Source organism: Epinephelus lanceolatus, chromosome 22 (assembly GCF_041903045.1).
Source record: "Epinephelus lanceolatus isolate andai-2023 chromosome 22, ASM4190304v1, whole genome shotgun sequence".
Taxonomy (NCBI): Eukaryota; Metazoa; Chordata; class Actinopteri; order Perciformes; family Serranidae; genus Epinephelus; species Epinephelus lanceolatus.
In genome coordinates this window covers 34864320-34887326 of record NC_135755.1, presented here as the reverse complement: position 1 = coordinate 34887326, position 23007 = coordinate 34864320, and the positions used below count along the sequence as shown (strand labels likewise).

Here is a 23007-nt window from a genome sequence, read left to right as displayed (position 1 = left end):
TGTGCAGTAAAATTCAGCACTCTCTCAGCAGTGAGGATTTTTTTGAGAGATATAACATTTGGTCACTAAGTCTTTTGTAGAACCATAAAGTGGAATGTTGCTGACCGGCCACCTGAATTCAGCCCCAATAATAAATGATGTGTTCTATCTGTTGACAATTATACACAAAGGAACTAAAAGCTACAGCTTAATAATAGTAATAATTAATTTTATAAAGCATCTTTTGTGCACTTGTAAGTCTGTCTTTCATGTGAGAGAAGGCAGCACCTGTACAGCTCTTTACGGGAGAGGGCACTGCTGTACTGTCCACTGACGCCCCCTGCTGATTCACAGGAAGTACTGCTGCTGGACTGTTGCTGCTGCAGACGCACACACAGCGGCAGCACGACGTCATGGAGACGCTGGGAGAAAATCAAAACATGGTGGAAAATCACAGACTGACTGTTTGCTGTTGAAAACAACAATGAGGTGTCCATTCTGCATGAGAGTGAGTGGTTATGTAATGACTTTGACATTTACCTTGTGTATATCATCTTTCAGCAATGTACCACTGGTCAACAGGATTTGCCTCAGTGCTGCGCAGAAAGGGAAAAGAGTGTGATGACACTTGATTTACAGAAGAGCAACAGACAAATAAAAGTCACAAGACTATTATAGGAAAAACTGAGGCAGCATCTCACCCCTAAGGGCTGAAAGGCAAGTATCTTGATTAGCCAGAAGGTCTCCTTTCCTCTGGAGTGACGGCCCGACTGTGTCTGCCATGACTAACTGTTTAGTTCTCCGTGGGCCCGGCTTCCCTCCAGGAACTGCATCTGCTGACAAACCCGCCCGGAGCTAGAGGACAGTACAACACAGAACGACAGCTAGAGACAACACTTCCATGCTGCTGCACTAACTAGAGGTGTAATGATCCATTGATCATGATCAATATAACAATTAAGTGATCACCAATCCAATATCACTGATGATAAAACACGCGGGCAGGCAGCAAGTAAGAACAAAAATGTATTTTTCATTTTTCAGAATAAAACAAACAAAAAAGACGTGCAGTATATGTGTAATATTTTGACATCTAAATCACTATTAAGCTGCAATTCCTTTTATTTTGAAAGTCAATGACTCAGGTCGAACCTTTGACCCTGTTGTCACATTTGTTACCGATGTGGAGGACTCAAGCCATGAAACTTTGCAGCCTGAGGATAAGATGGCAGCCTACATCAAGTCCAAGACAGCCAAGGAGGATCCTTTTGAGGTTTTATGGTGGTGGAAGGAGCATGCTACAATGTTTCCTAACCTAGCAGTGATCGCGCCAATGTTATCGGCATCACCGACCATTGGAGGCAGACACCGTCTCCACATTTAAGACTAGACTTAAGACTTTCCTCTTTGATAAAGCTTATAGTTAGGGCTGGCTCAGGCTTGCCCTGTACCAGCCCCTAGTTAGGCTGACTTAGGCCTAGTCTGCCGGAGGACCCCCTATAATACACCGGGCTCCCTCTCTCTCTCTCTCCCTCTCCCTCTCCCTCTCTCTCTCTCTCTCTCTCTCTCTCATCCTATTACTGCATCTTGCTAACTCGGCCATTCTGGATGTCACTAACTCGGCTTCTTCTCCGGAGCCTTTGTGCTCCACTGTCTCTCAGATTAACTCATATCGCAGCGGTGCCTGAACAGCGTGACGTGTGTGGTTGTGCTGCTGCCGTGGTCCTGCCAGATGCCTCCTGCTGCTGCTGCCATCATTAGTCATTAGTCATACTTCTACTGTTATTATACACATATGACTATTGTCACACAAGTATACTGTCAGATATTAATACATACTTTCAACATATTGTACCACAGTAGCCAGAACTATAACTATAATATTATTACTTTCATTAATGTTGTTGTAAGCTACTGTCATTACCTGCATCTCTCTCTCTCTCTCTCTGTCTCATTGTGTCATATTGATTACTGTTAATTTATTATGCTGATCTGTTCTGTACGACATCTATTGCACGTCTGTCCGTCCTGGAAGAGGGATCCCTCCTCAGTTGCCCTTCCTGAGGTTTCTACCGTTTTTTTTTCCCCGTTAAAGGGTTTTTTTTTTGGGGAGTTTTTCCTTATCCGCTGTGAGGGTCTTAAGGACAGAGGGATGTCGTATGCTGTAAAGCCCTGTGAGGCAAATTGTGATTTGTGATATTGGGCTTTATAAATAAAATTGAAATTGAAAATTGAATCAAGCGCAGCCAGTGAAAGAGACTTTTCCTCCACTGGATTTGTAACACAAGAACGGAGACCCCAGCTTAATGTGAGTGACTGTAGCCTGTGTGTGTTTAATAACGGATGCTGGTGGGTTGCAGGACTTTCATGGATGCAGGCAGATGCGGCTTTGACTTTGACGATAATGATGGGTAACAGGTCGGTTCTGGTCCTGAGCTTTATGGGTATAGGCAGGTGCAGGTTTTCAAAAATCGATCTGTGCAGGACTGATCCATATCATCATCTTTAGGAAACGCCTATATTTTCAAATTCTTTGTCACTGTCAAACACAGCCAGGCAGATAATGGCAAGCAGCCAAGAGAGAGACAGTGAGGATAAAGTTATTTACTTGGGAATAAATCAGCAGAGTGGAAATATTTTGAATTCCGGAGAAAATACCTGAAAATGAAATACCTGAAATTTACACAGGCGTCTCATTCGCTAACTTTTGGCAGCAACCTTATAGCTACTCTGTTCAACAATGTGTGGCTGAAATCGCAGGCAGTGAGGCTGAAATTCAGCTGTGCTGTTCTGTTGAGAGACGCAGTGACGTAAACCAATGGCAAGTAAGAAAAAGCATAAATAATACATGTAATTAGTTAAGCTATAAGTAGAGGAAAACTCTGCTAGCTGCTAGGCTAGTTTATGCGATGTCAAAGTCCTTAAGCTAATAATGGTGATTAGCAAAAAAAAAGTTGTTTGTCTATGAATCTTGACAGTTATTACTGAGCTGAATTCTATATATTTGTTCAATGACCTTGTTGTTTTCTAGCTGTTTGGAGAAGTTTGCCTTCAGGGCTTTAAGCCAGATAACCCTGAAGTTCATGGTTTGGATTCAAATGAATACAATTTTTTCAGAAAGGACTCTTTGGCAGAAAGCCCTAAAGATTAACTTATCCCACGTACTGTTTGATATGTGTTAGTGGAGTCAATTTCAGGTGCTTTCACACTTAAACTGCTTGGTTCAATTAAAATGAACTCAGGTCTGTTTCCGCAGTTGGTATGTTTCGTTTGGGCTCGTGTGAAAACTGTCAACTGAATACTGGTGTGGACCAAACAGCTGAACCGAGGCCGCTTGAGAAAGAGGGTCTCTGCCTGCCTTCGAATGAACTGTGGTGCGGTTTGTTTGTGGTGTGAAAGAAAACAAACCAAGCACAGGATTTTAAGATAGCAGATATGTGATTCAGCATGATTTCAACAGCTAATCCAATAATAAATCCATCTGCTGATTGTGAAATCTGTCCGCCATCTCATGATTGATCCTGATCCTGACATGGTGCAGGAAAAAACATTCAACCAACCTTGACAGACTCCGCCCCTGGTGTGATGTCACTGAGCAGGTGACTAAACAGGAGTTCTGAGTGGCCAGGGCTTCCCTGAAGGATGCTAGAAGAGGCTCCGGCCACCTGGACCCACAACTCCAAGGTTGTGTACACTGATACCCGCACTGAGCTGTGGGATGAAGAAGAAACACACAGGATAAATGCTTCAGCTGCCAAAATCTGACATTATCACACAATCCATAGTAGTCTATAACTCTTCTTGTACCTCAGCCCCTTAATGAACCCGTTACTATTCTGTGTATCACCCACAGTGAGTTACCTGTAGGATCTCTGCTGTCCTAGACTGGCTTCAGGCAGAGGCGTCCAGGCTGACAGGGTTTGAGAGAACAGCCTCTGGAGCACAGCAGCGTACTGAACCATGCCGCTCCGTACACTGCAATACACACACAGAAAAGACAGTGTCAGCACCACACAACCATTAACACTGTGTTTAGTCTCAGATTTATTCAGGATTACTTAACTATTGCATGTCAGTACTCACGCTGTGATAAGAGCTGATAAGACCTCCAGTGTGTTGGTGTGTACGATGGGCAAGACCAACAACCTCACACTTCCATCCTCTGTTAAGTTCTGACACAAACACACACACACACACACACACACACACACACACACACACACAAATTAGGATCACTATTGTTTGTTTGCATGTTTATTCAAAAATATCAGGGGGATTAAAGGTGCAGTCAGCGATTCTAACCAAACACACTTTTTGTAAATATCCAGTGAATATCTCCTCACCATCCGCTAGGAAAAATTCCAGTGCTCATACACAGTGCGGGCTCTGTAAATAAGAAGGCATCCAGTTGCAGACACACTGAACCCCACTGCTCTCCTACTCCTCCCAATCATCTACCAGACGAGGTCGTACCACGTGTCGTGTCTCACCACCTGTCTCTTCTCTCCCATCTTTGGGGCTGTACATATACAGCATCTTTAACCACCTGGATAATGCGGGGTCAGGTGCTGGGTGCTACTCTTGTGCCTTTTCTGTGCAAGCATTAAATAGCCAAGCTGCAAGTTGCGTCTGAGGTTGCTAAGCAACCTTAACAAGCACCGAATCATAGCCTGAAATACCTGAGGGCAGAGCTGACCTTCTTCCAGGCGCTGTTTGTGTGTAGTCCTATTGTCTGTGGGACAGATGAAAAGCTCTGGCAGCCCTGCACTAAAATGATTAACTTCTTCACTATATTTATCAAACACTGATATTTATGAATGACGAGAAAGGCGTCTGTCAGATGTGACTGGTTGGTCCTTGTTACATGACATGTAGTGCGTACTGCTGTGTTCCAAAAGTTGAACTCTGTTAACCTCAGGTTGCGGCCAGAATGCGTTGGTGTTGCGAAAGAACTAGAATTACTACCCCCGTGCCTGTATGCCTCTGCACATCAGTCAAGTTTCTACTACAGTTTCTTTCCATGTCTGTGAAAACATGGATGCTTCACACACATCTTACCCCCAGCAGCACAGAATATCTATGGCGTTGTCTAAAGGCCAGAAAAGTGTTTTATGCAGAACACTATGATGTTACAGTGATAATGACCTTTGATCTTTTGGATATAAAATGTCATCACTTCATTATTTTATCCTATTAGACATTTGTGTGAAGTTTTGACATAATTAGCATATGTACTCTTGAGTTATGGCCAAAAACATATTTTGTGAGGTCACAGTGACTTAGACCTTTGACCTTCCACCACAAAATTCTAATCAGTCACTCTACATACAGTGCCCTCCAAAAGTATTGGAACAGTGAGTCCAATTCGTTTACTTTTGTTGTAGACTGAAAACATTTGGGTTTGACATCAAAAGATGAATATGAGACAAGAGATCAACATTTCAGCTTTTATTTCCAGGTATTTACATCTGGATCTGATACACAACTTAGAAGATAGCATTATTTGTAATGGAACACAAAATTTTTAGGTGAGCAAAAGTATTGGAACATATAAACTTAAAATAGATTAAAGTGAATGAGACTTAATATTTAGTTGCAAATCCTTTGCTTTCAATAACTGCATCAAGCCTGTGACCCACTGACATCACCAAACTTTTGCATTCTTCTTTTGTGATGCTTTTCCAGGCTTTCACCGCAGCCTCTTTCAGTTGTTGTTTGTTTTGGGGGGTTACTCCCTTCAGTCTCCTCTTCAGCAGGTAAAATGCATGCTCTATTGGGTTTAACTCTGGAGACTGACTTGGCCAGTCTAAAACCTTCCACTTCTTGCCCCTGATGAACTCCTTTGTTGTTTTGGCAGTGTGTTTTGGGTCGTTATCTTGCTGCATGATGAAGGATCTCCCAATCAGTTTGGTTGCATCTTTCTTTAAATTAGCAGACAAAATGTTTCTGTAGATTTCTGAGTTCATTTTGCTGCTGCCATCATGTGTTACATCATCAATGAAGATGAAAGAGCCCGTCCCAGAAGAAGCCATGCAAGCCCAAGCCATGACATTACCTCCACCGTGTTTCACAGATGAGCTTGTATGTTTGGGATCATGAGCAGATCCTTTCTTTCTCCAAACTTTCGCCATAAAAGTCAGTCCATAAAACTTTTTCCCAGAATTTTTGAGGCTCATCTCTGTACCTTTTGGCAAATTCCAGCCTGGCCTTCCTATTCTTCTTGCTAATGAGTGGTGTGCATCATCTGGTGTAGCCTCTGTACTTTTGTTCATGAAGTCTTCTGCGAACAGTAGATTGTGATACCTTAACTCCTGCCCTCTGGAGGTTGTTGCTGATGTCACTAACAGTTGTTTTAGGGTCTTTCTTTACAGCTCTCACAATGTTTCTGTCATCAACTGCTGATGTTTTCCTTGGTCTACCTGTTCGACGTCTGTTGCTTAGTACACCAGTGGTTTCTTTCTTCTTCAGGACATTCCAAATGGTTGTACTGGCTATGGCCAATGTTTGTGCAATGGCTCTGATTCATTGTCCATCTTCTCTCAGATTCACAATTGCTTCTTTTTCACCCATAGACAGCTCTCTGGTTTTCATGTTGGTTCCACCTCTAAATGCAGTCTGCACAGGCAAAACCTATCGTACCCAATCTGAAACTGAGCTCAGACATTCAGTGCTATTTATTGTTTGAATAATCAATGTAATTGGGAGACACCTGGGCAACAAAACACACCTGTCAGTCACATGTTCCAATACTTTTGCTCTCATGAAAAATGGGTGGGTTCAAACAAAAGGTGCTATCTTCTAAGTTGTGTATTAGATCCAGATGTAAATACCTGGATATAAAAGCTGAAATGTTGATCTCTTGTCCCATATTCATCTTTTGATGTCAAACCCAAATATTTTCAGTCTACAACAAAAATAAAGGAATTGGCCTCACTGTTCCAATACTTTTGGAGGGCACTGTACGTACCTATGGACAGATAACCCAAAAACATAATGCCTCCGGCCACATTAGTTGCATGTGTGGCAGCTTAAAAACTACTTTAAATGCCTTTTTACTATATAAAATTCATCAGAACTCCCTTTCTAATATCTATTTTATATTGCTGTGAATACATCAATAAATTTCTCCTTCAAACAGCTGTACTTATTCAAGTTTCTCAACGAAAACTACATTTTACAAGATCACACTTGAAAACAACATGAGAACATCATAATTTATCTTCACCCAATACTCATTTTCACCGAAGACAGCTTGAATGCATCGTAATGTGACTTGATGCAACCTCCGTTAGCTGTTGGTTTCCTGCCACTGACTAACTGCTAACATTAACTGGCTCTCCTCCTGCTGATGTCAACACGGATTTGTTGTTTACAATGTAACACTATCAGGGAAACAATAGGGTGTGTTTTCTGACATGTTGATAGTGAGTTGACGTTTTTTTGTCCTGAAGGAGGAAGACCTCCGTTTGTCCCAAACACAGTTTCTATTGTCCCAGGTACGTTGCAACACCATTAGTCTGGAGCCCTGCTTTTCAGCCTGTGCAAAAATGACACAACAGAAAAACTTTGGCTTCTGCCATTGGTGAATGTCATCTTATTTACTGATTGGCTGTTGGCAGTCAACAACGTGAATATCAGCTGATACTGATGTGCTGCTGATAAATCGGTGCATCCCTATGAGCCGCACAGCACTATTCCAGTCAATCAGCGACATCGTACACACGATGGGAGAAAGGTGATGGAAAAAGAGAAAGGAAGTTGGAGTGAGACGAACAGTAAATCTGGCCCATGCTAACATGCTGAACTCCACAGCACATTGTCAACAATCTTTCTTCAGAATCGCTGACTGCACCTTTAAGTTGAATTTGGGAGGTATTTCAAGTTTGTTGTTTCATTAATGAATTTAGTGCTACAGTGTATATTAAAACATCAGAGCCTCCCCAGACCCTAATGGGAAATACTCAGTGTGTGTATGTCTGTGTTTGTGTGTGTGTACTCACTATGCTCTTGGAGCTGACAGCGAGAACTCGGCACACCAGGTTGAGGATTGGTCTGACAGGCAGACGTACAGCTGAGGCTGGATCCACCCTGATGGACAGACATAAGGGCCAGTATGAATAAAGTATAATCCTGTAACAAACGGTCTTCTCAACAAAAATATTATTTCAGTCAGGATCATTTTTGTCGAAGAAAACTTCATTTCCATTGCTGTATTATATTTGGCAGTATGGCTCTGTTCTGATGCCTTCCTGCCTTTCCTCGGGCCTACGCAGAGCCTAAGGCGGAGAGAGCACACCTCTCTGCCCTTCCACGCATATACGCGGAAAGCCTGAGCCAGATAGCGCGCACCTCACTGCCCTTCCATGCGCCTACATGGAAAGCCTAAGGCAGTCTTCTGAACAAAAATATCATGTTTGTGTTCTGGGTGAACGGACCCTTCACAAAAGTGATTTGTGTGTGTGTTGTACCTGAGTGTGTGTTTGAGTGCCAGACAGACAGCTGTGTATCTGTGCTGGAGCTGCAGCAGGAGCAGGGGATCCGATTGGTCGAGATGAGGAAAGGCCAGTTCCACCCCTGGACCTTCATATTGCACCGTTCCATCTGTTACACCAAACATCAAGAGCTTTTTAACAAACTGCATCATCAGAACACAACACACATGAAAACATCGCTGCCATTATTGTCTATACAGAGACAGAGAACCAGTTCAAAGACAAACTGAACATTGTGGCTCTAAAGAAAAGTTCCACCATCACTGATAGAAAGATGTACCTGTTTCTGAACCCTGGTAGATCTGAGCCAGCAGGCCATTGGCTGAAGCCAGAAGGCAGTGAATCTGATTGGTCCAGCCCTCAGCTCTACCAGCACCCACCCCTCTGTCCAACAGGCCCCCCAGACAGGGCAGGCGACCGTAGCACAGACATGCCGTCTGACAGAAAGACATCAAGGCAAAGACAGATGGAACACTGTTAAAAAGCCTGCAGAAAAACTGCTTGACATTGCACCACAATATTCTGCACAGTCCAGTTATAAATTAAGATAAAATGTCTACCTAAAGTTTGAGGATCACAAACCTCTTGTGTTTTCTTGTTTGCACTGTCCATTTTTGAGAGAAAATAAGCTCCCAGTTTGTCCTGCAAGAAAAAAAGACAGCTCAGGTTTTTCAGTTTTTTTCTCAATGATCAAAAAGTTATTTCTAACCAACATAAGCAAACATTTTTACACTGAGGAACACTCCCATCTGCTTTATCTTTCCAAGTGTAAGTGTATCTTACTCTGAGGGATCCACAGGCTCTGGGGTAGTAGGTCATACAGGCAGTCATCCCCTCCATGGCCGCCAGCTCACACTAATATTACAGGACAGACAAAGCTGGTTAGTATTATGCCAGGTTCACACAGGACATGGAAGCACCCCGATCTGTTAATTGTCGCACAGCCGCCTGTCAGCAGCTGCCTGGCCAATGATCCACTACTTAGGCATAAAAAAATGACACTCACTGACTTCAAGGTGGTGTTATAACAATCACATCAACATTTTTGCAACTATCTCAAAAATGTCTTGGCTTAGAGTCAAAATTCTTTCACCGTATTACTCTCTCAATTCATCTGTATCTTTGCTTCAACTGTCTTCTGCTCTGAAAATGTCAATTTTGGTGACTTTTTCTCAATTTTCTCGAACTCATATTTTTTCGAACTTGTCAGAAACCATTGGGCCAATTGTTTGGAAACTTTGGCAGGATCATCTATGGATATTGCTGATCCAAAGCTATCAAGGAAATTTTGACACTTCAGTCCTTTTGATTTTTAAACCTGTGTCCTTTAGTTAAATCTTAAATAAATCCATATTAGCCTGAGCAATTGTGATCAAACTTGGTGCACATGTTTGGATGCTAGGGCCCAGCTTTGCTAAGCAGTCTTGGGTTATTCTCCTACATCTGCTACTCTGTGACAGGGATTCCTAGGAAATTCTGTTTGCATAACTCTAGGGTCATGACTCAGCTGATACATAAAGTTTGGTGAGGATTGCTTAAAGTGGGTGTGGTTTATTACTACAAATCTCTATGCATTTCAGATACCAAATTTTCGAAAATCTACATAGACCATCAGTACATCCTGAATTTGTTTCAGCACATCCACTAAAATATGATTTAAGTTTGCCTCACAGCAACTCTGGTCAATTCAGACGTTTGTTGCTCCATATTTTGGATACTCCATTTTAGGGTTGCAACAGCATGAAATTTTCAAGGTACAATAACTGTCTCAGAAAAAATTGTGGTATCACAGTATTAAATAATTTATCTTATTATGAATCAGAATGGCCATTAAAGGAATAAGAATGGAAGGGTTATTTTTGGTTGAACAAACATTTTATAACTATTATTGGAAGTTTAAACTATTTTGTTAATGGAAGTATGTGCAAAAAGTCTCCCCTTCAAAAGTAAAGGGGCGATTCAACGTCCAGTTGCGTTTTTTTTTATCTTAGATAGGCAAATGTACACAGTATGATAACTGTCAACTTATATACCACAGTATACCTTGAAACCCGTATATCACCGCAGCCCTACTCCACATCAAGTGCTTCAAATGGTGTTCAGATCAGTCAAACGGTGAGTCTGCGGTGATTTACAATATCTGGTCGTAATGTGGACTCAAAACACATCCATCCATCCATCCATCTTCTAACCGCTTCATCCTCTTGAGGGTCGCGGGGGGGCTGGAGCCTATCCCAGCTGACATTTCCACAATATTTTATTCATTTATTTATTAACAAATAACGACACCTAGTACATGGTTGGACTGTGTATGGTCAATGTGGCCAAATTGTTAGATGGATAGTCAGTGTGAGTGTCTATAATGTGAATTCCCGGATATTAACTGTTTAACTACAATTTTGTGTTATGGTCTTCCCATGTCTCACCTCTGTCTTAAGGCCCAGCAGAGATGTAAGGATGCCCAGGATGGAGTTGAGGCCAACCTCCCTGGCCAGCTCTGGCAGCTGGGACGAGTACTGAAGCAGGTCCTTCAGAATGTTCACTGCCAGCTGGATGGTCTGAACTGGTGCCTGAGACTACAGGGTGCATCCACATACACAGTGAGAGAGGAGAGAAGTAAGAAAGAGGGTGTTAGGCTGTGCAGTAAGACATGATAATTCGGGTTTTATAGAAGAGGCAGACTGACAGCTGTGAGTGTGTGTGTGTGTGTGTGTGTGCATCATACCTGTATGACCTGCTGCAGGGAGCGCAGCCAGGAAACGCAGTGTTGCTGGAACAGATCACTGGAGCTGTCCTTAACCAGCATGGAGAGCAGGCAGAGCCCCTCAAACCTGCACGAACGCGCACACGCACGCGCGCGCACACACACACACACACACGAGAAACAGAGATTTAGTCTTTATACTATGACTATAACCCTCCTATCATTGCATTCACAGTTTTCAGTTACCTTGCACAAAGAGTTATTCAGTGTAACACCACAGATTTGTGTTAATGCACATATTTGTGTATTTTTAGACACTTACAGACAGTGAACATATTTTTATTCTCAACATCCTAAGTACTAGTGTTAAACTTTGTAGCATAATTTTATATTCTTACTTATATTTACCTACTTTTATTCTTACTTCTTATAATTCTCTTTTCTTTACATTAGAGCATCTGTAACAAATTACACTTTCCCCGCAGGAATCAATGAAGTATTTCTAATTCTGTGTTATTGACATTACTTTTATTGGTACGATAACTTGTACTTATTAAATATATTCTAATATTATATTTTTTAGCTGCAACCAGCAGCTCTATAGCTCCCTCTGTTAATCTGTCAGTCCACAAAAATTTCCATACCATTTGTTTAGGTTGTGGAATTTTCCACAATTTTCGCCCTAGGAAGCAGAAATTTGGCGTGGAGGTCAAGTGTGTGTGTGTGTCTGTGTGTGTGTGCTCATGTCCATTGGCTTAAAGAGGGTGTGGCATTTGGGGGGGGGGGGGGGGGGTATGCATGCCTGTGGTCGCAGCTTTCACAAATTTACTCGTTTCTTCATATATAATATTTATCTCAACTTTGTAAAATTGACGGAATGAGGACATATCCTGAAATCAAATCAAATCAAAGCATTTATCTTAAATTTTTTGAATCTTCACAGTGCCAAGTATTGATTTTTTAAATATACAAGTTATTAGTACTACAAATACAAATTAACCATTAGGTAGCCTACTAGAATAATATTATCAATTACTTTTTCAGTCCACAACATACATTTAGCTGCAATAAAAATGGCTGAAGTGAGATGAACAGACTGAAAACCTTATGTTATTAGATAAAATAGATGTTGACAATATTTCCCTTTGATGACATAATTTGCAGTTGATAGCACAACATATTTTATCACAATACTTAGCATATTGCAACATATTTAAAATCGCAATAATGTGTGGTGAATTAAGTATCGTGATAATATAGTATCATGGATCCTCTAGCGATTCCCACCCCTATTGGGTATGTATAGGAAATGATTCATATAACAAGCAATTTTGAAAGAGGAAAATGTTTTTAATATTATCTAGTGTGATTTGGTTCAGATTTATTGCTGCTGATTTTCATCCATTTTCATTTTCATCCAAAAATCTCCTGATTGTGCCAATACTGAACATCAGTACTTTTTAGGAACTGACCAGCATCACATGGCCTTTACTTATTTTTTGATAAGATAGTTCCTTTACTAAAGCAAGTCATTTTGTGGGTGACTTCTTAGGCTCTAGTTTCCCGGCGCAGTGCAGGTGGCAGGCACATTTCAGGCAGGTTTCCAGAATATCAGGCACATTAACAATGCAATAAATAGCCATAAAACCACTATTCAATGCAACTATCTGCAATCAGCACATAAATGTATCTCTATATCGACTGTCCTGTCACATCTGATGTCAGATCAAAGGGGATTGGCACTGTTTGGCACGTTTGGCATGCGTAATGGAAACCCAACCTGATTTGATTAACACAGCTGCAAACTAATGAGTTCACGCCCCTCTCAGCCAACCACAAACAGCCACGGCATCAGATAGGGAGTATATATTCAGCATCTGTCATCTTAGAAAAGTCAAAAGAAAAGAAACAGAGTGAGACTGCGAGAGAGAAAGAGAGAGAGCGCGCGCACGAGAGAAACACATCATTGATTTACAATTGTGGTGACCTCCTCCCAGGCTACCTTTGCATCATCAGCCCGTGGAGGTCTGCTTGCAGTTCTGTATATTCGGACACTGCGAGCTTGGACCTCCCGGACCAAAACATCAGTTTCCTCCTGAGAGAAGTTTGGCTGTCTGATGCTGCTGCTCTCTTCTGCCATGGCGAATTGAGTAAACTCTCATTACACCTTCACGGCCCATTTAAAGGCGAGGAGAGGGGCTCATTTGATTGGTGTGATGTGTGTAAAACCCACTCCACGCCTTCTCTCCTCCCTCTTTCCGACTTGCGCAGGTATGAGGGACGGAGGTGGAAAAGAGGAGTAGCTGCGCCAGGGTGCACGGTGTGCCAAACTTACAAAATCCACCTGGCCACACCCAGTTGGCGAAGCGCAGGTGCGCTGCGCCCCCGCTGCGCCCAGTCTGCAAAACTAGAGGCCCTAATGTTCAAGTTTTGTAGAGGTTACTTTCATCCACCCCAGTAGTACCTCTGGTTTTGAGTCTTATTGTCAGTTTACTTCAGCAATCAAAACATTTACCTCCCTGCTTTGATTGAACTTTATCAACTGATCAGGAAGACAGGAGCAGTTATAGAATTTTCTTTCATTTTCTCTTGTGTCAGACTTTTACTATCATTTCAGCATTTCACACTTTTATCAAAATATTTTTTGTTTTACTTATTTAAAACTACTGTGCATTTTGATGAGCAAGCATCTGGGCAGATAGTGATGGCCAACCTGGATAAGTTGTTCACATGTCACAGTACCTAACTGAGACATTAAAGGTTCCACATTATGCTCATTTCCTGGTTCATGCTTGTATTCTGGGCTTTTACAGGAACATGTTTACATGATTTAATGTTATTTTTTTTCCACGCTGTATGCCTGAACACTAGGGATGCAAGGTATTGGATTTTTTGCAGATCTCCGATATGCAGATATATAACAACTCATTAGGTCGATAACTAATACTGATATCGACATATCCACTTCTTACCCACCTAATTTTATTGATCATCAAGCCTGTTCTGTAGTGGAATTAATATCATATTATGCATGCATACTCTTATCGTGATGGCCCACCAGCAGATGGAGACATGAAATACAATATTCTTCAATCAATGTATGTAATATCCATTCATTGTGTAAAATAATTGAAATCATGTTGGTCGATTCTGATAGTTAATTTTGGAGCTAATATTAGCCGATACTGATGATGTGCCATTATTATCGTGCATCCCTACTGAATACACTTGTGACTTGCAATGTGCCATTCTGCGATGTTCTAAAAACTTGCCAGTTCACATCAATGCAAGAAGGGTTGCAATGGTATACTGGTCTCAAGGTATACCGTGATATTAAAATTGATGGTTATCGTGTTGTGTACATTTGTTTATCAGTACGGTATTGGAAAAAAAAAATGCAACTGGACAGAAAATCTCTACTTTAAATATTAATTATCTATTTTATATTTTCAAAGTGGAGACTTTTTACACATACTTCCATTAAATATCGTTTCAAGTTTCAAATATAGTTATAAAACGTTTGTTTAACCAACAATGATCCCTCCATTTTCATTCCTTTGCTTCCAGAGGAGCCGCTGAATGAGTTCCCTCTGAACAGTAAGTCGCTAAAAGAGTCTGAGAGGTCCAGAGCTGTTCATAAACCATTCAGGACGCCACAGTTTATTCCACACTACTGAAGCTGCTCCTCTTTTTGGATTGACCACAGAATTGCTAATAATTTTGCTTTCAGCCATGCTTGTTGTAGTCATGGATAACAGTATGACATCAATATGTCAACAAGTCGAAATATCGCAAGTATCACAATATAAATTTTTCATACGATATTAAAAAGTATACCTGTATTATTGTGAACAATAGGATATGGCACACCCCTAGTCGCGATGTGTTGAATATTACGATATATTGCAATTTATTACCTTTTTTTTCAGTCTGTTCATATCACTTCAGCCATTTTTTGTAGCAGCAAAACGTATTTGTAATATGAAACATTTATGTAATTAAAAAATCAATAGGCCTACTTGACGCTGTGTGACCATATGATATAGCCACACAAAATATTGCGATTCTATGCTGTAACTTATCGATTTTTCCCCACCCCTACAATACTGCGTCCTTAACAAGCCCTAATATGCTCCCTTCAATGTTTTTCAGTGGAAAGTGTTTTAATTATCAAGCTTGGCAATTATTACATATGGCAACTTTATTAGAGAGCGGCAAAACTGACTGTAACTTAAACATAATACCAACATACTCAAGAATGGTACTATAACATTACAATAACCTTACCATTGGTATCATAAGTATAATGGTGACAAGAAACACTCATTTTGTATCTATACTTTGGTCATACAGGGTGTCAGTACTGTAGTTTTACCATGTTGGTCTATTGTGTGAATAATTTGATTAGAGATAATATGAATGAAATGGACTTTTCTCACCTGGTCTTGCTCGAACCCAGTTTGGCATTGCTGAAACCCACGAGACCTCCGACGGCGCTCGCGCCCTGCAGAGATAAACAAAGATAAGGTGTTTAAGGAGCAGAGCAGCAGCTGAGCCCTGCTGGATCTCCAGATGTCAGCTCAGGGAACAACAAAGCGTGCAGCGGATGCAGCACAGCCACAGCAGGCTAACAGGTAACTAGCTTCAGAGCTAACGTGCGTCTCCGGGCCGGGCTCTACCTGTGTCTGAAACACGCCATGCTCCCTGTAGTTGGCCAACAGAGCAGGTAAATACTCCGGACGCTGTTCTTTCAGAACCGACACCAAACCCTCGGTTAGTCGCATCGCTGATGGGCCACGCAGCCAAGCCGATGCAGCCATCTTGCCTCGCTTGCCAGGCGAACGTCACAAGAATGCGACGAAGTGACGTCGGTTTGGCGACCTCTTTGTTGTGGTGCAACTTCAGGCGTTCAACCCTCGCGCTTCACTCTTGTAGAGGTGGATATAGTGAAACATCTAGTAGAGTTTGAGTTACTTCTGTCTGTACCTGACTGTGTGGACGAACAGTTCCAGTCGAACTTATTGGAGAGCAGCTGGTTGGAGCTGGTTCCTGTCTACTCATGGCGAATGAGCGGCTCAGAGCTCTGGAGGATGTGGAGAAGGAGATAGCGATGATACTGCAGTGTGCCGGTGAGGACGATTTTAATCAAACTGTCAAGTCAGATAAATGTATGTAGAACATTTAAACAGTATGCTGACCAAAGTGCTTCACATAAATAGGAAAATGTAAATAAAATCAATAAGAGCGTACAATATTTTGACAAGATCATAACAGGAAAAAAAATTGCACAAACAACAAAATGCAAAAGGTTAGGTTTGTCATACTAATGTAATTAAAAGGCTAAATAAAAAGACTTGGGTCTTAAGATGGGTTTTAAACGTATCAGTAGAGGGGGAAGATCTAACTGTAAGTGGGAGACTATTCCACATCTTAGGACCAACAACTGAGAATGCTCCATCACCTTCAGTTTTTAACTGGGTACACGAAGGCGAGCAGTGACTGGTCACCAGATCTGACGGGTTGGGAGGTGGAATAGGGGATGAGCAGCTCAGAGATGTAAGCAGGTGTGTGCTCTAAAAACAAATCAAACTATTTTAAAATCAATTCTGTACTTCACTGGTAACTAGTGGAGAGAGGCCAGTAGCGGGGTGATAGGTCTCTTCCTGGTACCAGTGAGGAGTCTTGCTGCAAAATGTGGGGCAAAATCTGGGGCCAAGTTGAACCGCAGCATAGGTATACTGGTTGTTGTCTGGTAGGGTTTGGGAATTTATTGATATTGTATCGATATTGTGATATGAGCCTAGATATCGCCTTAATGTTGTATATTGTAATATGGTTAGTGTTGCCTTTTCCTGATTTTAAAAGCTGCATCACAGTAAATTGATGTAATTTTCTGAATTTACCAGACTGTTCTAGTTGTTCTATTATTCGCCTTCACCCACTTAGACATTGAATCCACATCACAGATGATTATTTCTCAAAAATCTCATTGTGGAAATATTTTGTGAAGGCACCAAGAGTGGATCATACAAATTAGGGGTGGGCAATATGGCCCTAAAATAATATCATAATATTTCAGGGTATTTTTTTGACGATATGACATATTAGTAAAAAAAATAAATAAATAAAAAACAGTTTGCCTTCAAATATTCAGTAAATACTAAACAAAAATGATCTCTCATTTCTTTAGTTTGAAAACAACAGTAACTCAGAGTGAGATTCAGATTCTGTATACAATATTAATAGTTCATCAAAATAAAATCTACCACAAATTACACATTTAAACAGCTCCCAAATACAAAAATGTTCCCAGGAATCTACAGTATATAAATCAACGGGTGATTTCCTTCTCTTATAGCAAATCCTAAATGATTGAGTTGATTTTTTTTCCCACCTGGACTTTTATGCTCTGCCATTTCTCCTCTAATCATCATGCTGTAACCTGTGACAGGCTGTTATGATCCCATAACTATCACACATTCACAATCAGTAGTTTTTGTGTTGAGCTGTGAGAGTCACGTAGGTTTACATTACCAAAGGTTTATGACAAAATCACTTGATGACATTGACTCCTGTGTGTTCATGGTGAGAGGAGAGGCAGAGACGCTGTGCTGCTGCCAGAGGAGCCACTGAATGAGTTCCCTCTGAGCGGTAAGTCACTAAAAGAGTCTGAGAATTCCAGGGCTGTTCATAAAACATTAAGGACGCCACAGATTATTTCACACTACTGAAGCTGCTCCTCTTTTTGGAACCACCACACAGTCTCTAATAATTTTGCTTGGTAACAGTATGACATTAATATGTCAACAAGTCAAACTATTGTGAGTATCACTATATGAATTTTTCATATCATATTGAATATTTTACTGGTATTATTGTGAACAAGATGATATTGCACACCCCTACCTATGATTTCGATATCACAGTATTTTGTTGAAACTTTCATGGTATTTGATTTTGTCGATATCGACCAGCCCTAGTTTCTGAGTCATCATCTGGGGCAAATTGTTGCTCTAAGGCCCCCAAATAGGTTAATTAATTACATAAGAAAATATGTTTTTGAAAGCCAATCAATATTATTTATTTACTTGTTAAAGAGAGTGGACTCAATCCTGATTCCAAATAAAGGATAATGTTGCTCTGTGTTTGCTGGATGTGTCAACAGCCAACTGTTTGCTAACATGTTCACCATATCAACTTCACAGGTTTACAATATGTCGGAATTTGTGTTTAGAGCTTGTTTTGCTACCCCTTAGTAGCCAAAAACACAATAGATTGTGTTAACTAATTGTATAGCAGTGTGCAATTATGTTTCTGACATTGTTAACATTTTTAGTCATAAAACTGATACATCTTTATGTCGTTGTGTGTTTCCCTGGCAGGTAATATAGTTCTGGAACTCTCCAAAGACAAACACAATGCCAGCCTCCTGGACAGACAGCTGGTCCAGTTCCAGAGCTCTGTCAACCGAGTGGAGAGCGAACTGAGCAGCCAGATCCGCTACCTCACACAGGTCAAACACACAGCAGTACTGTTACAAACACTGCTCAAAAAATTAAATGAAAATTCAATTGTCACAGTAAAACACCAAGTCAGTTAAACTTCAGGGATATCAATCTGTCCATTTAGGAAGCACACGTGATTATGAATCAGTTTCACCTGCTTTGGTGCAAATTAAATTGACAACAGGTGCAATGGAGAGGCAAGAGCAAGACAAGCCCCAAAAAGGAATGGTTTTACACATGGTGGCCACAGACAGTTGCTCTCTCCTTATCCTTCCTGACTGATTCTTCTCTAGTTTTGTGTTCTGCCAGTGTCCTTGTCACTACTGGTAGCATTAAGCAGTACCTGCAGCCCAACCAGGTTGCGCAGGTAGTCCAGCTCCTCCAAGATGGCACATCCATATGTATGGTTGCAAGAAGGTTTGCTGTGTCTCCCAGCACAGTCTCAAGGACATGGAGGAGGTACCAAGAGACCAGCTGTCACATGAGGAGAGCTGGACAGGGCTGTAGAAGGGCATCAACCCAGCAGCAGGACCGGTATCTGCCAGAGCCCTACAAGGCTCTGGCAGATACCAGTCCTGCTGCTGGGACCTCCAGCAGGCTATGCCAGCTTCTGACCAAAATGTCAAAAACAGACTGATGGCATGAGGGCCCCATATCCTCTAAGTGGGACCTGTGCTCACAGCCCAGCACTGTGCACCTTGACTGGCATTTGCCATAGAACACCAGAATTAGCAGGTCCACCACTGACACTCTGTTCTCTTCACAAATGAGAGCAGGTTCACACTGAGCACATGTGACAGGTGTGAAAGAGTCTGGAGATGCTGTGGTGAACGTAATGCTGCCTGTAACATCATCCAGCATGATCGGTTTTGTGGTGGTTCTGTGATCCTTGAAGGGTCACACAGACCTCCGTGTCATAGCCAACAATACTCTGACTGCTGTTAGGTACCAGGATGAAATCCTCAGAGCGACTGTCAGACCTTACGCTGGTGCAGAGGGCCCTGGGTTCCTCCTGGTGCAGTACAGTGCCCTGCCTCATGTGGCCAGAGTGTGTAGGCAGCTCCTGGTTGATGAAGGCATTGATGCCATTGTTGATCCCCTGACGTAAATCCAATTGAGCACCTATGGGACGTTACATATCAGTGCATCCGAGACCACCAGGTACTGCCACAAACTGTCCAGGAGCTCACTGATCCCCTGATCCAGGTCAGGGAGGAGATCCCCCAGGACACCATCCACCAACTCATCAGGAGCATGCCCAGGCGTTGTTGGGAGTGCAGGCACGCAGGGGCCGTACACACTACTGAGCCACATTATGAGTTGCTGTGATAAAATTCACACAAGTTGGATCAGCATGTGATTTCAATGTTTTACTTTGATTTTCAGTGTGATTTTTGAACCCAGCCCTCAGTGGGTTGATGATTTTGGTTTCCATTGACCATTATTATGTCATTTTGTTATCAACAAATTATACACTGTACATCAGTGAAGATTTTCAACTTGAATAATATATTCATCAAGATCTGATGTGTGATTTAAGTGTTCCATTAATTTTTTGAGCAGTGTAGTGTTTTTATTTGTGCATGATAACCTACTGAGACCACAGCAACAAAAACAGTGTCCCATGGCACAAGTACTGTTTTGCAACTGCTCCTCCATGACGATGCAGTTCTTTTGTCAATTATATCAAGTAGTTATATATAGTAGTTTTAATGTTAAATATATCCTTGCATATTAGCGTGAACACTGAAAACAAAACTCTTTAAAAGGTAAAGCTGTAACTTAAACTAAAAAGCATGCTACTTTGTTTTACAATAAAATTGTAGGTTTTGTTTCTCAGGGTTTTTTGGATTGAAGTTATTATTGTTCTCTCTCATTTTTTAATTTGTTTTATTTTATCTGATAGTTATCTGATATCTCTGATATGTCTTTTCTTCAGGTAGCTACAGGCCAGCCTCACGAAGGCTCCACCTATTCAGCAAGGAAGGACTGTCAGATGGCGCTAAACAGAGCAGAGTATGCAAAGGTCAAACTGGGAGAACTGGGACGGACTTGTGAAGTCATGCTGGAGCAACAGCAGCAGCAACAGCAGCAGCAGACATGAGAGCAGAGAGAACCTCACTGTGATGTGACTTAACCTGCCTCCAGCCTTAACATCTTTTCATAGAGCCTTTTTATGATCACAAACACTGACGTATCAAAGAAACTCAAAGAAAAACTCTTGTATATATCAACACATTTTCTCTAAGAAGTGTATGGTGCATTTCGAGATTTATTTGTTGTTTGGTGGTAATTTTTTTTCTTATTGATGTCTATTGCAGACCATATGTAGACCTTGTTAAGATACCTCTAATACAATTACAAAGATGTACCAAATGTTTCAGCATTTTTGGTCTTGTGATCTTGAAGCCACGTCATACAATGAGAAATCTAGCAGAGGAAGAGCAGAGACACAATTTTCTTCACCAATAGAACCACAGCTGTGTGGGATATTATTAGTGTCAAAAATACTGAGTGATGAAAGCCAAGAATTGAGAGTGTAAGGGAAAAATTCTACAGCTTTGGGCACAAAGCACGGTAAGAAGTAACTGGCTAAGACTGTCACAGCATGTATCATGGTCCTGGGTGGCCATGACAGTCACTCAGCAGCTCACTGGAGGTCATATTAACTCACTGGATGCTGACAATCATAGCAAACGTCGAACTTCCAGTCCATCTGCATTCTTTTCTGTTTTAATGCACCCACACTGGCGATAGCCATGTCCGGAGGCATTATGTTTACGGATTGTCCACCCGTCCATCCCATTCTCCTGAACACAACATCGAGAACAGCACAAACATCCACTTGGACTCATGAATGAACTGATCAGAATTTGATGGTCAAAGGTTAAGGTCACTGTGACCCTGCATATGTCTCATTCTCAGAAACGCTAGCCTATATCTCAAGAAGTACTTGAAGATATTAATTCAAATTTGGCACAAATATCCACTTGGACTCAATATAATTTGGTAGTTAAAGGCAAAGTACTCAAAACTACTTCTGTGGTAGTTCCCACTACAGTAGATGTCTTTCAACATTTTAACATAATGACACACACAAGCCCCTTTTACACTGCCTGTTCAAGCAGGAATATAACGCCATTATGCCGCCTCACTGTTCTGTATATAAGATTCGCTGGTGGACTGGGAGGACAGAGTTGTCTTGCCTTTAAACTGCCATCAGAGGAAGTAACAGTGCTGAAATGGTCTGAATGAACAGGACAGCCGTAGGACAGGATCATGGGTGGCCCAAGTGTGATGTTTTGACATTATTCTATATTATGTGTGCGCTGTACCACAGGAGGTTTAAAAATTAGCTGATAGTCGTTAGCAGCTAACTCAAATGGGGAAAATGTGGTCCAATGTGTCTGCAAAATGGGAAAACAATGGGGTCTGCCATCATGGAGGCATAAAAACATAATTTACTCTGACCAGCAAAGGTCTCCTTCATTAAAGTCAGCAGTTAACATGTCAGATCAAAGTGACTAAAATGTCCATCCAGGACCTTGATTCATTGTATGACAGTCATAAATCAGGGAATCCTGATAAAAGTGCAGTGGATAGTTACTGAAGCCAATTTTTTCCCCAAATCTTTACCAAGTCTGTTTGGTCTTCAAAACCTCAGCTGTATATCCATAATAATGTCATTCTACTTGTCCTCCATGCTCTTAAATCTGGACTTGTTTTGCTAGCTCCACAATACTGTAGGTAATGATGTATCATGCAACTGCCCACAATTCACTGAACTTTATCAGTCTGAAGTCTTCCATCCACCCATTTTCAGCTGCTTGGGCTGGGTCAGGGGGTGCAGCAGGCTGAGCAAAGCAATCCAGATGTCCCTGTACCCAGTAATGCTTTCCAGCTCCTCCCGGGGGATCCAGGGGTGTTCCCAGGTCGGACAACAAGTTCTGGGTCTGCCCTGGGGTCTCCCACCAGTTGGACGTGTCTGAAACACTTCTAACCAGAGACACTCAGGAGGATCCTGATCAGACCAAACCATCTCACCTGGCCCCTTTTGACACGAAGGAGCAGCCACTCTACTCCAAGCTCCCTTCAGATGTCTGAGCTCCTCGCTTTATCTCTATGGCTGAGCCCAGCCACCCATTTCAAAATCTTGTCTCGTGTTTTTCAGCCTCCATCTGACACTTCCAGCACTTGATTATTTGTACATTTTATTTCATTTTGAGTAAGAAAAAAAACAAAACAATAAAATGATGTAATGACCATAGCATTTTAAGTGTTTTATAAATCTCAAGTTTGATTATATTAACAGTTGTGATAGCTTACA

General features: G+C 41.5%; 2 protein-coding genes across 2 annotated transcripts in view; one reads left to right on the top strand and one right to left on the bottom strand.

Annotated features, from left to right (window-relative positions):
* The window catches only part of pelp1 (proline, glutamate and leucine rich protein 1), a 31060-nt gene extending 15024 nt beyond the window's left edge, over window positions 1-16036 (bottom strand). The window contains exons 1-15 of the mRNA XM_033651630.2: window positions 15855-16036; window positions 15615-15679; window positions 11197-11302; window positions 10898-11047; window positions 9255-9326; window positions 9054-9113; window positions 8752-8908; window positions 8448-8580; window positions 7980-8067; window positions 4063-4151; window positions 3841-3954; window positions 3540-3690; window positions 681-834; window positions 520-575; window positions 268-401 (exon numbers count right to left, since the gene is read on the bottom strand). Of these exons, the coding sequence (XP_033507521.2) occupies window positions 268-401; window positions 520-575; window positions 681-834; window positions 3540-3690; window positions 3841-3954; window positions 4063-4151; window positions 7980-8067; window positions 8448-8580; window positions 8752-8908; window positions 9054-9113; window positions 9255-9326; window positions 10898-11047; window positions 11197-11302; window positions 15615-15679; window positions 15855-15995 (1670 nt within the window). The 5' untranslated portion in view covers window positions 15996-16036. The remainder of the gene's footprint in view (window positions 1-267; window positions 402-519; window positions 576-680; window positions 835-3539; window positions 3691-3840; window positions 3955-4062; window positions 4152-7979; window positions 8068-8447; window positions 8581-8751; window positions 8909-9053; window positions 9114-9254; window positions 9327-10897; window positions 11048-11196; window positions 11303-15614; window positions 15680-15854) is intronic.
* Window positions 16036-22947, top strand: med11 (mediator complex subunit 11). The gene is made up of 3 exons (XM_033651633.2): window positions 16036-16304; window positions 18558-18688; window positions 20620-22947. The coding sequence occupies exons 1-3, from the start codon at window positions 16235-16237 to the stop codon at window positions 20782-20784; spliced, it is 366 nt and encodes a 121-aa protein (XP_033507524.1). The 5' UTR covers window positions 16036-16234; the 3' UTR covers window positions 20785-22947.
* Window positions 22948-23007: the final 60 nt, after the last annotated feature.

Bases quoted from the DNA above. Each gene is read 5' to 3' on its own strand.
- med11 (XM_033651633.2), top strand. From the start codon at position 16,235: ATGGCGAATGAGCGGCTCAGAGCTCTGGAGGATGTGGAGAAGGAGATA. The intron at 16,305-18,557 runs GTGAGGACGATT...TTTCCCTGGCAG, and splicing joins GATGATACTGCAGTGTGCCG to GTAATATAGTTCTGGAACTC. The intron at 18,689-20,619 runs GTCAAACACACA...TCTTTTCTTCAG, and splicing joins AGATCCGCTACCTCACACAG to GTAGCTACAGGCCAGCCTCA.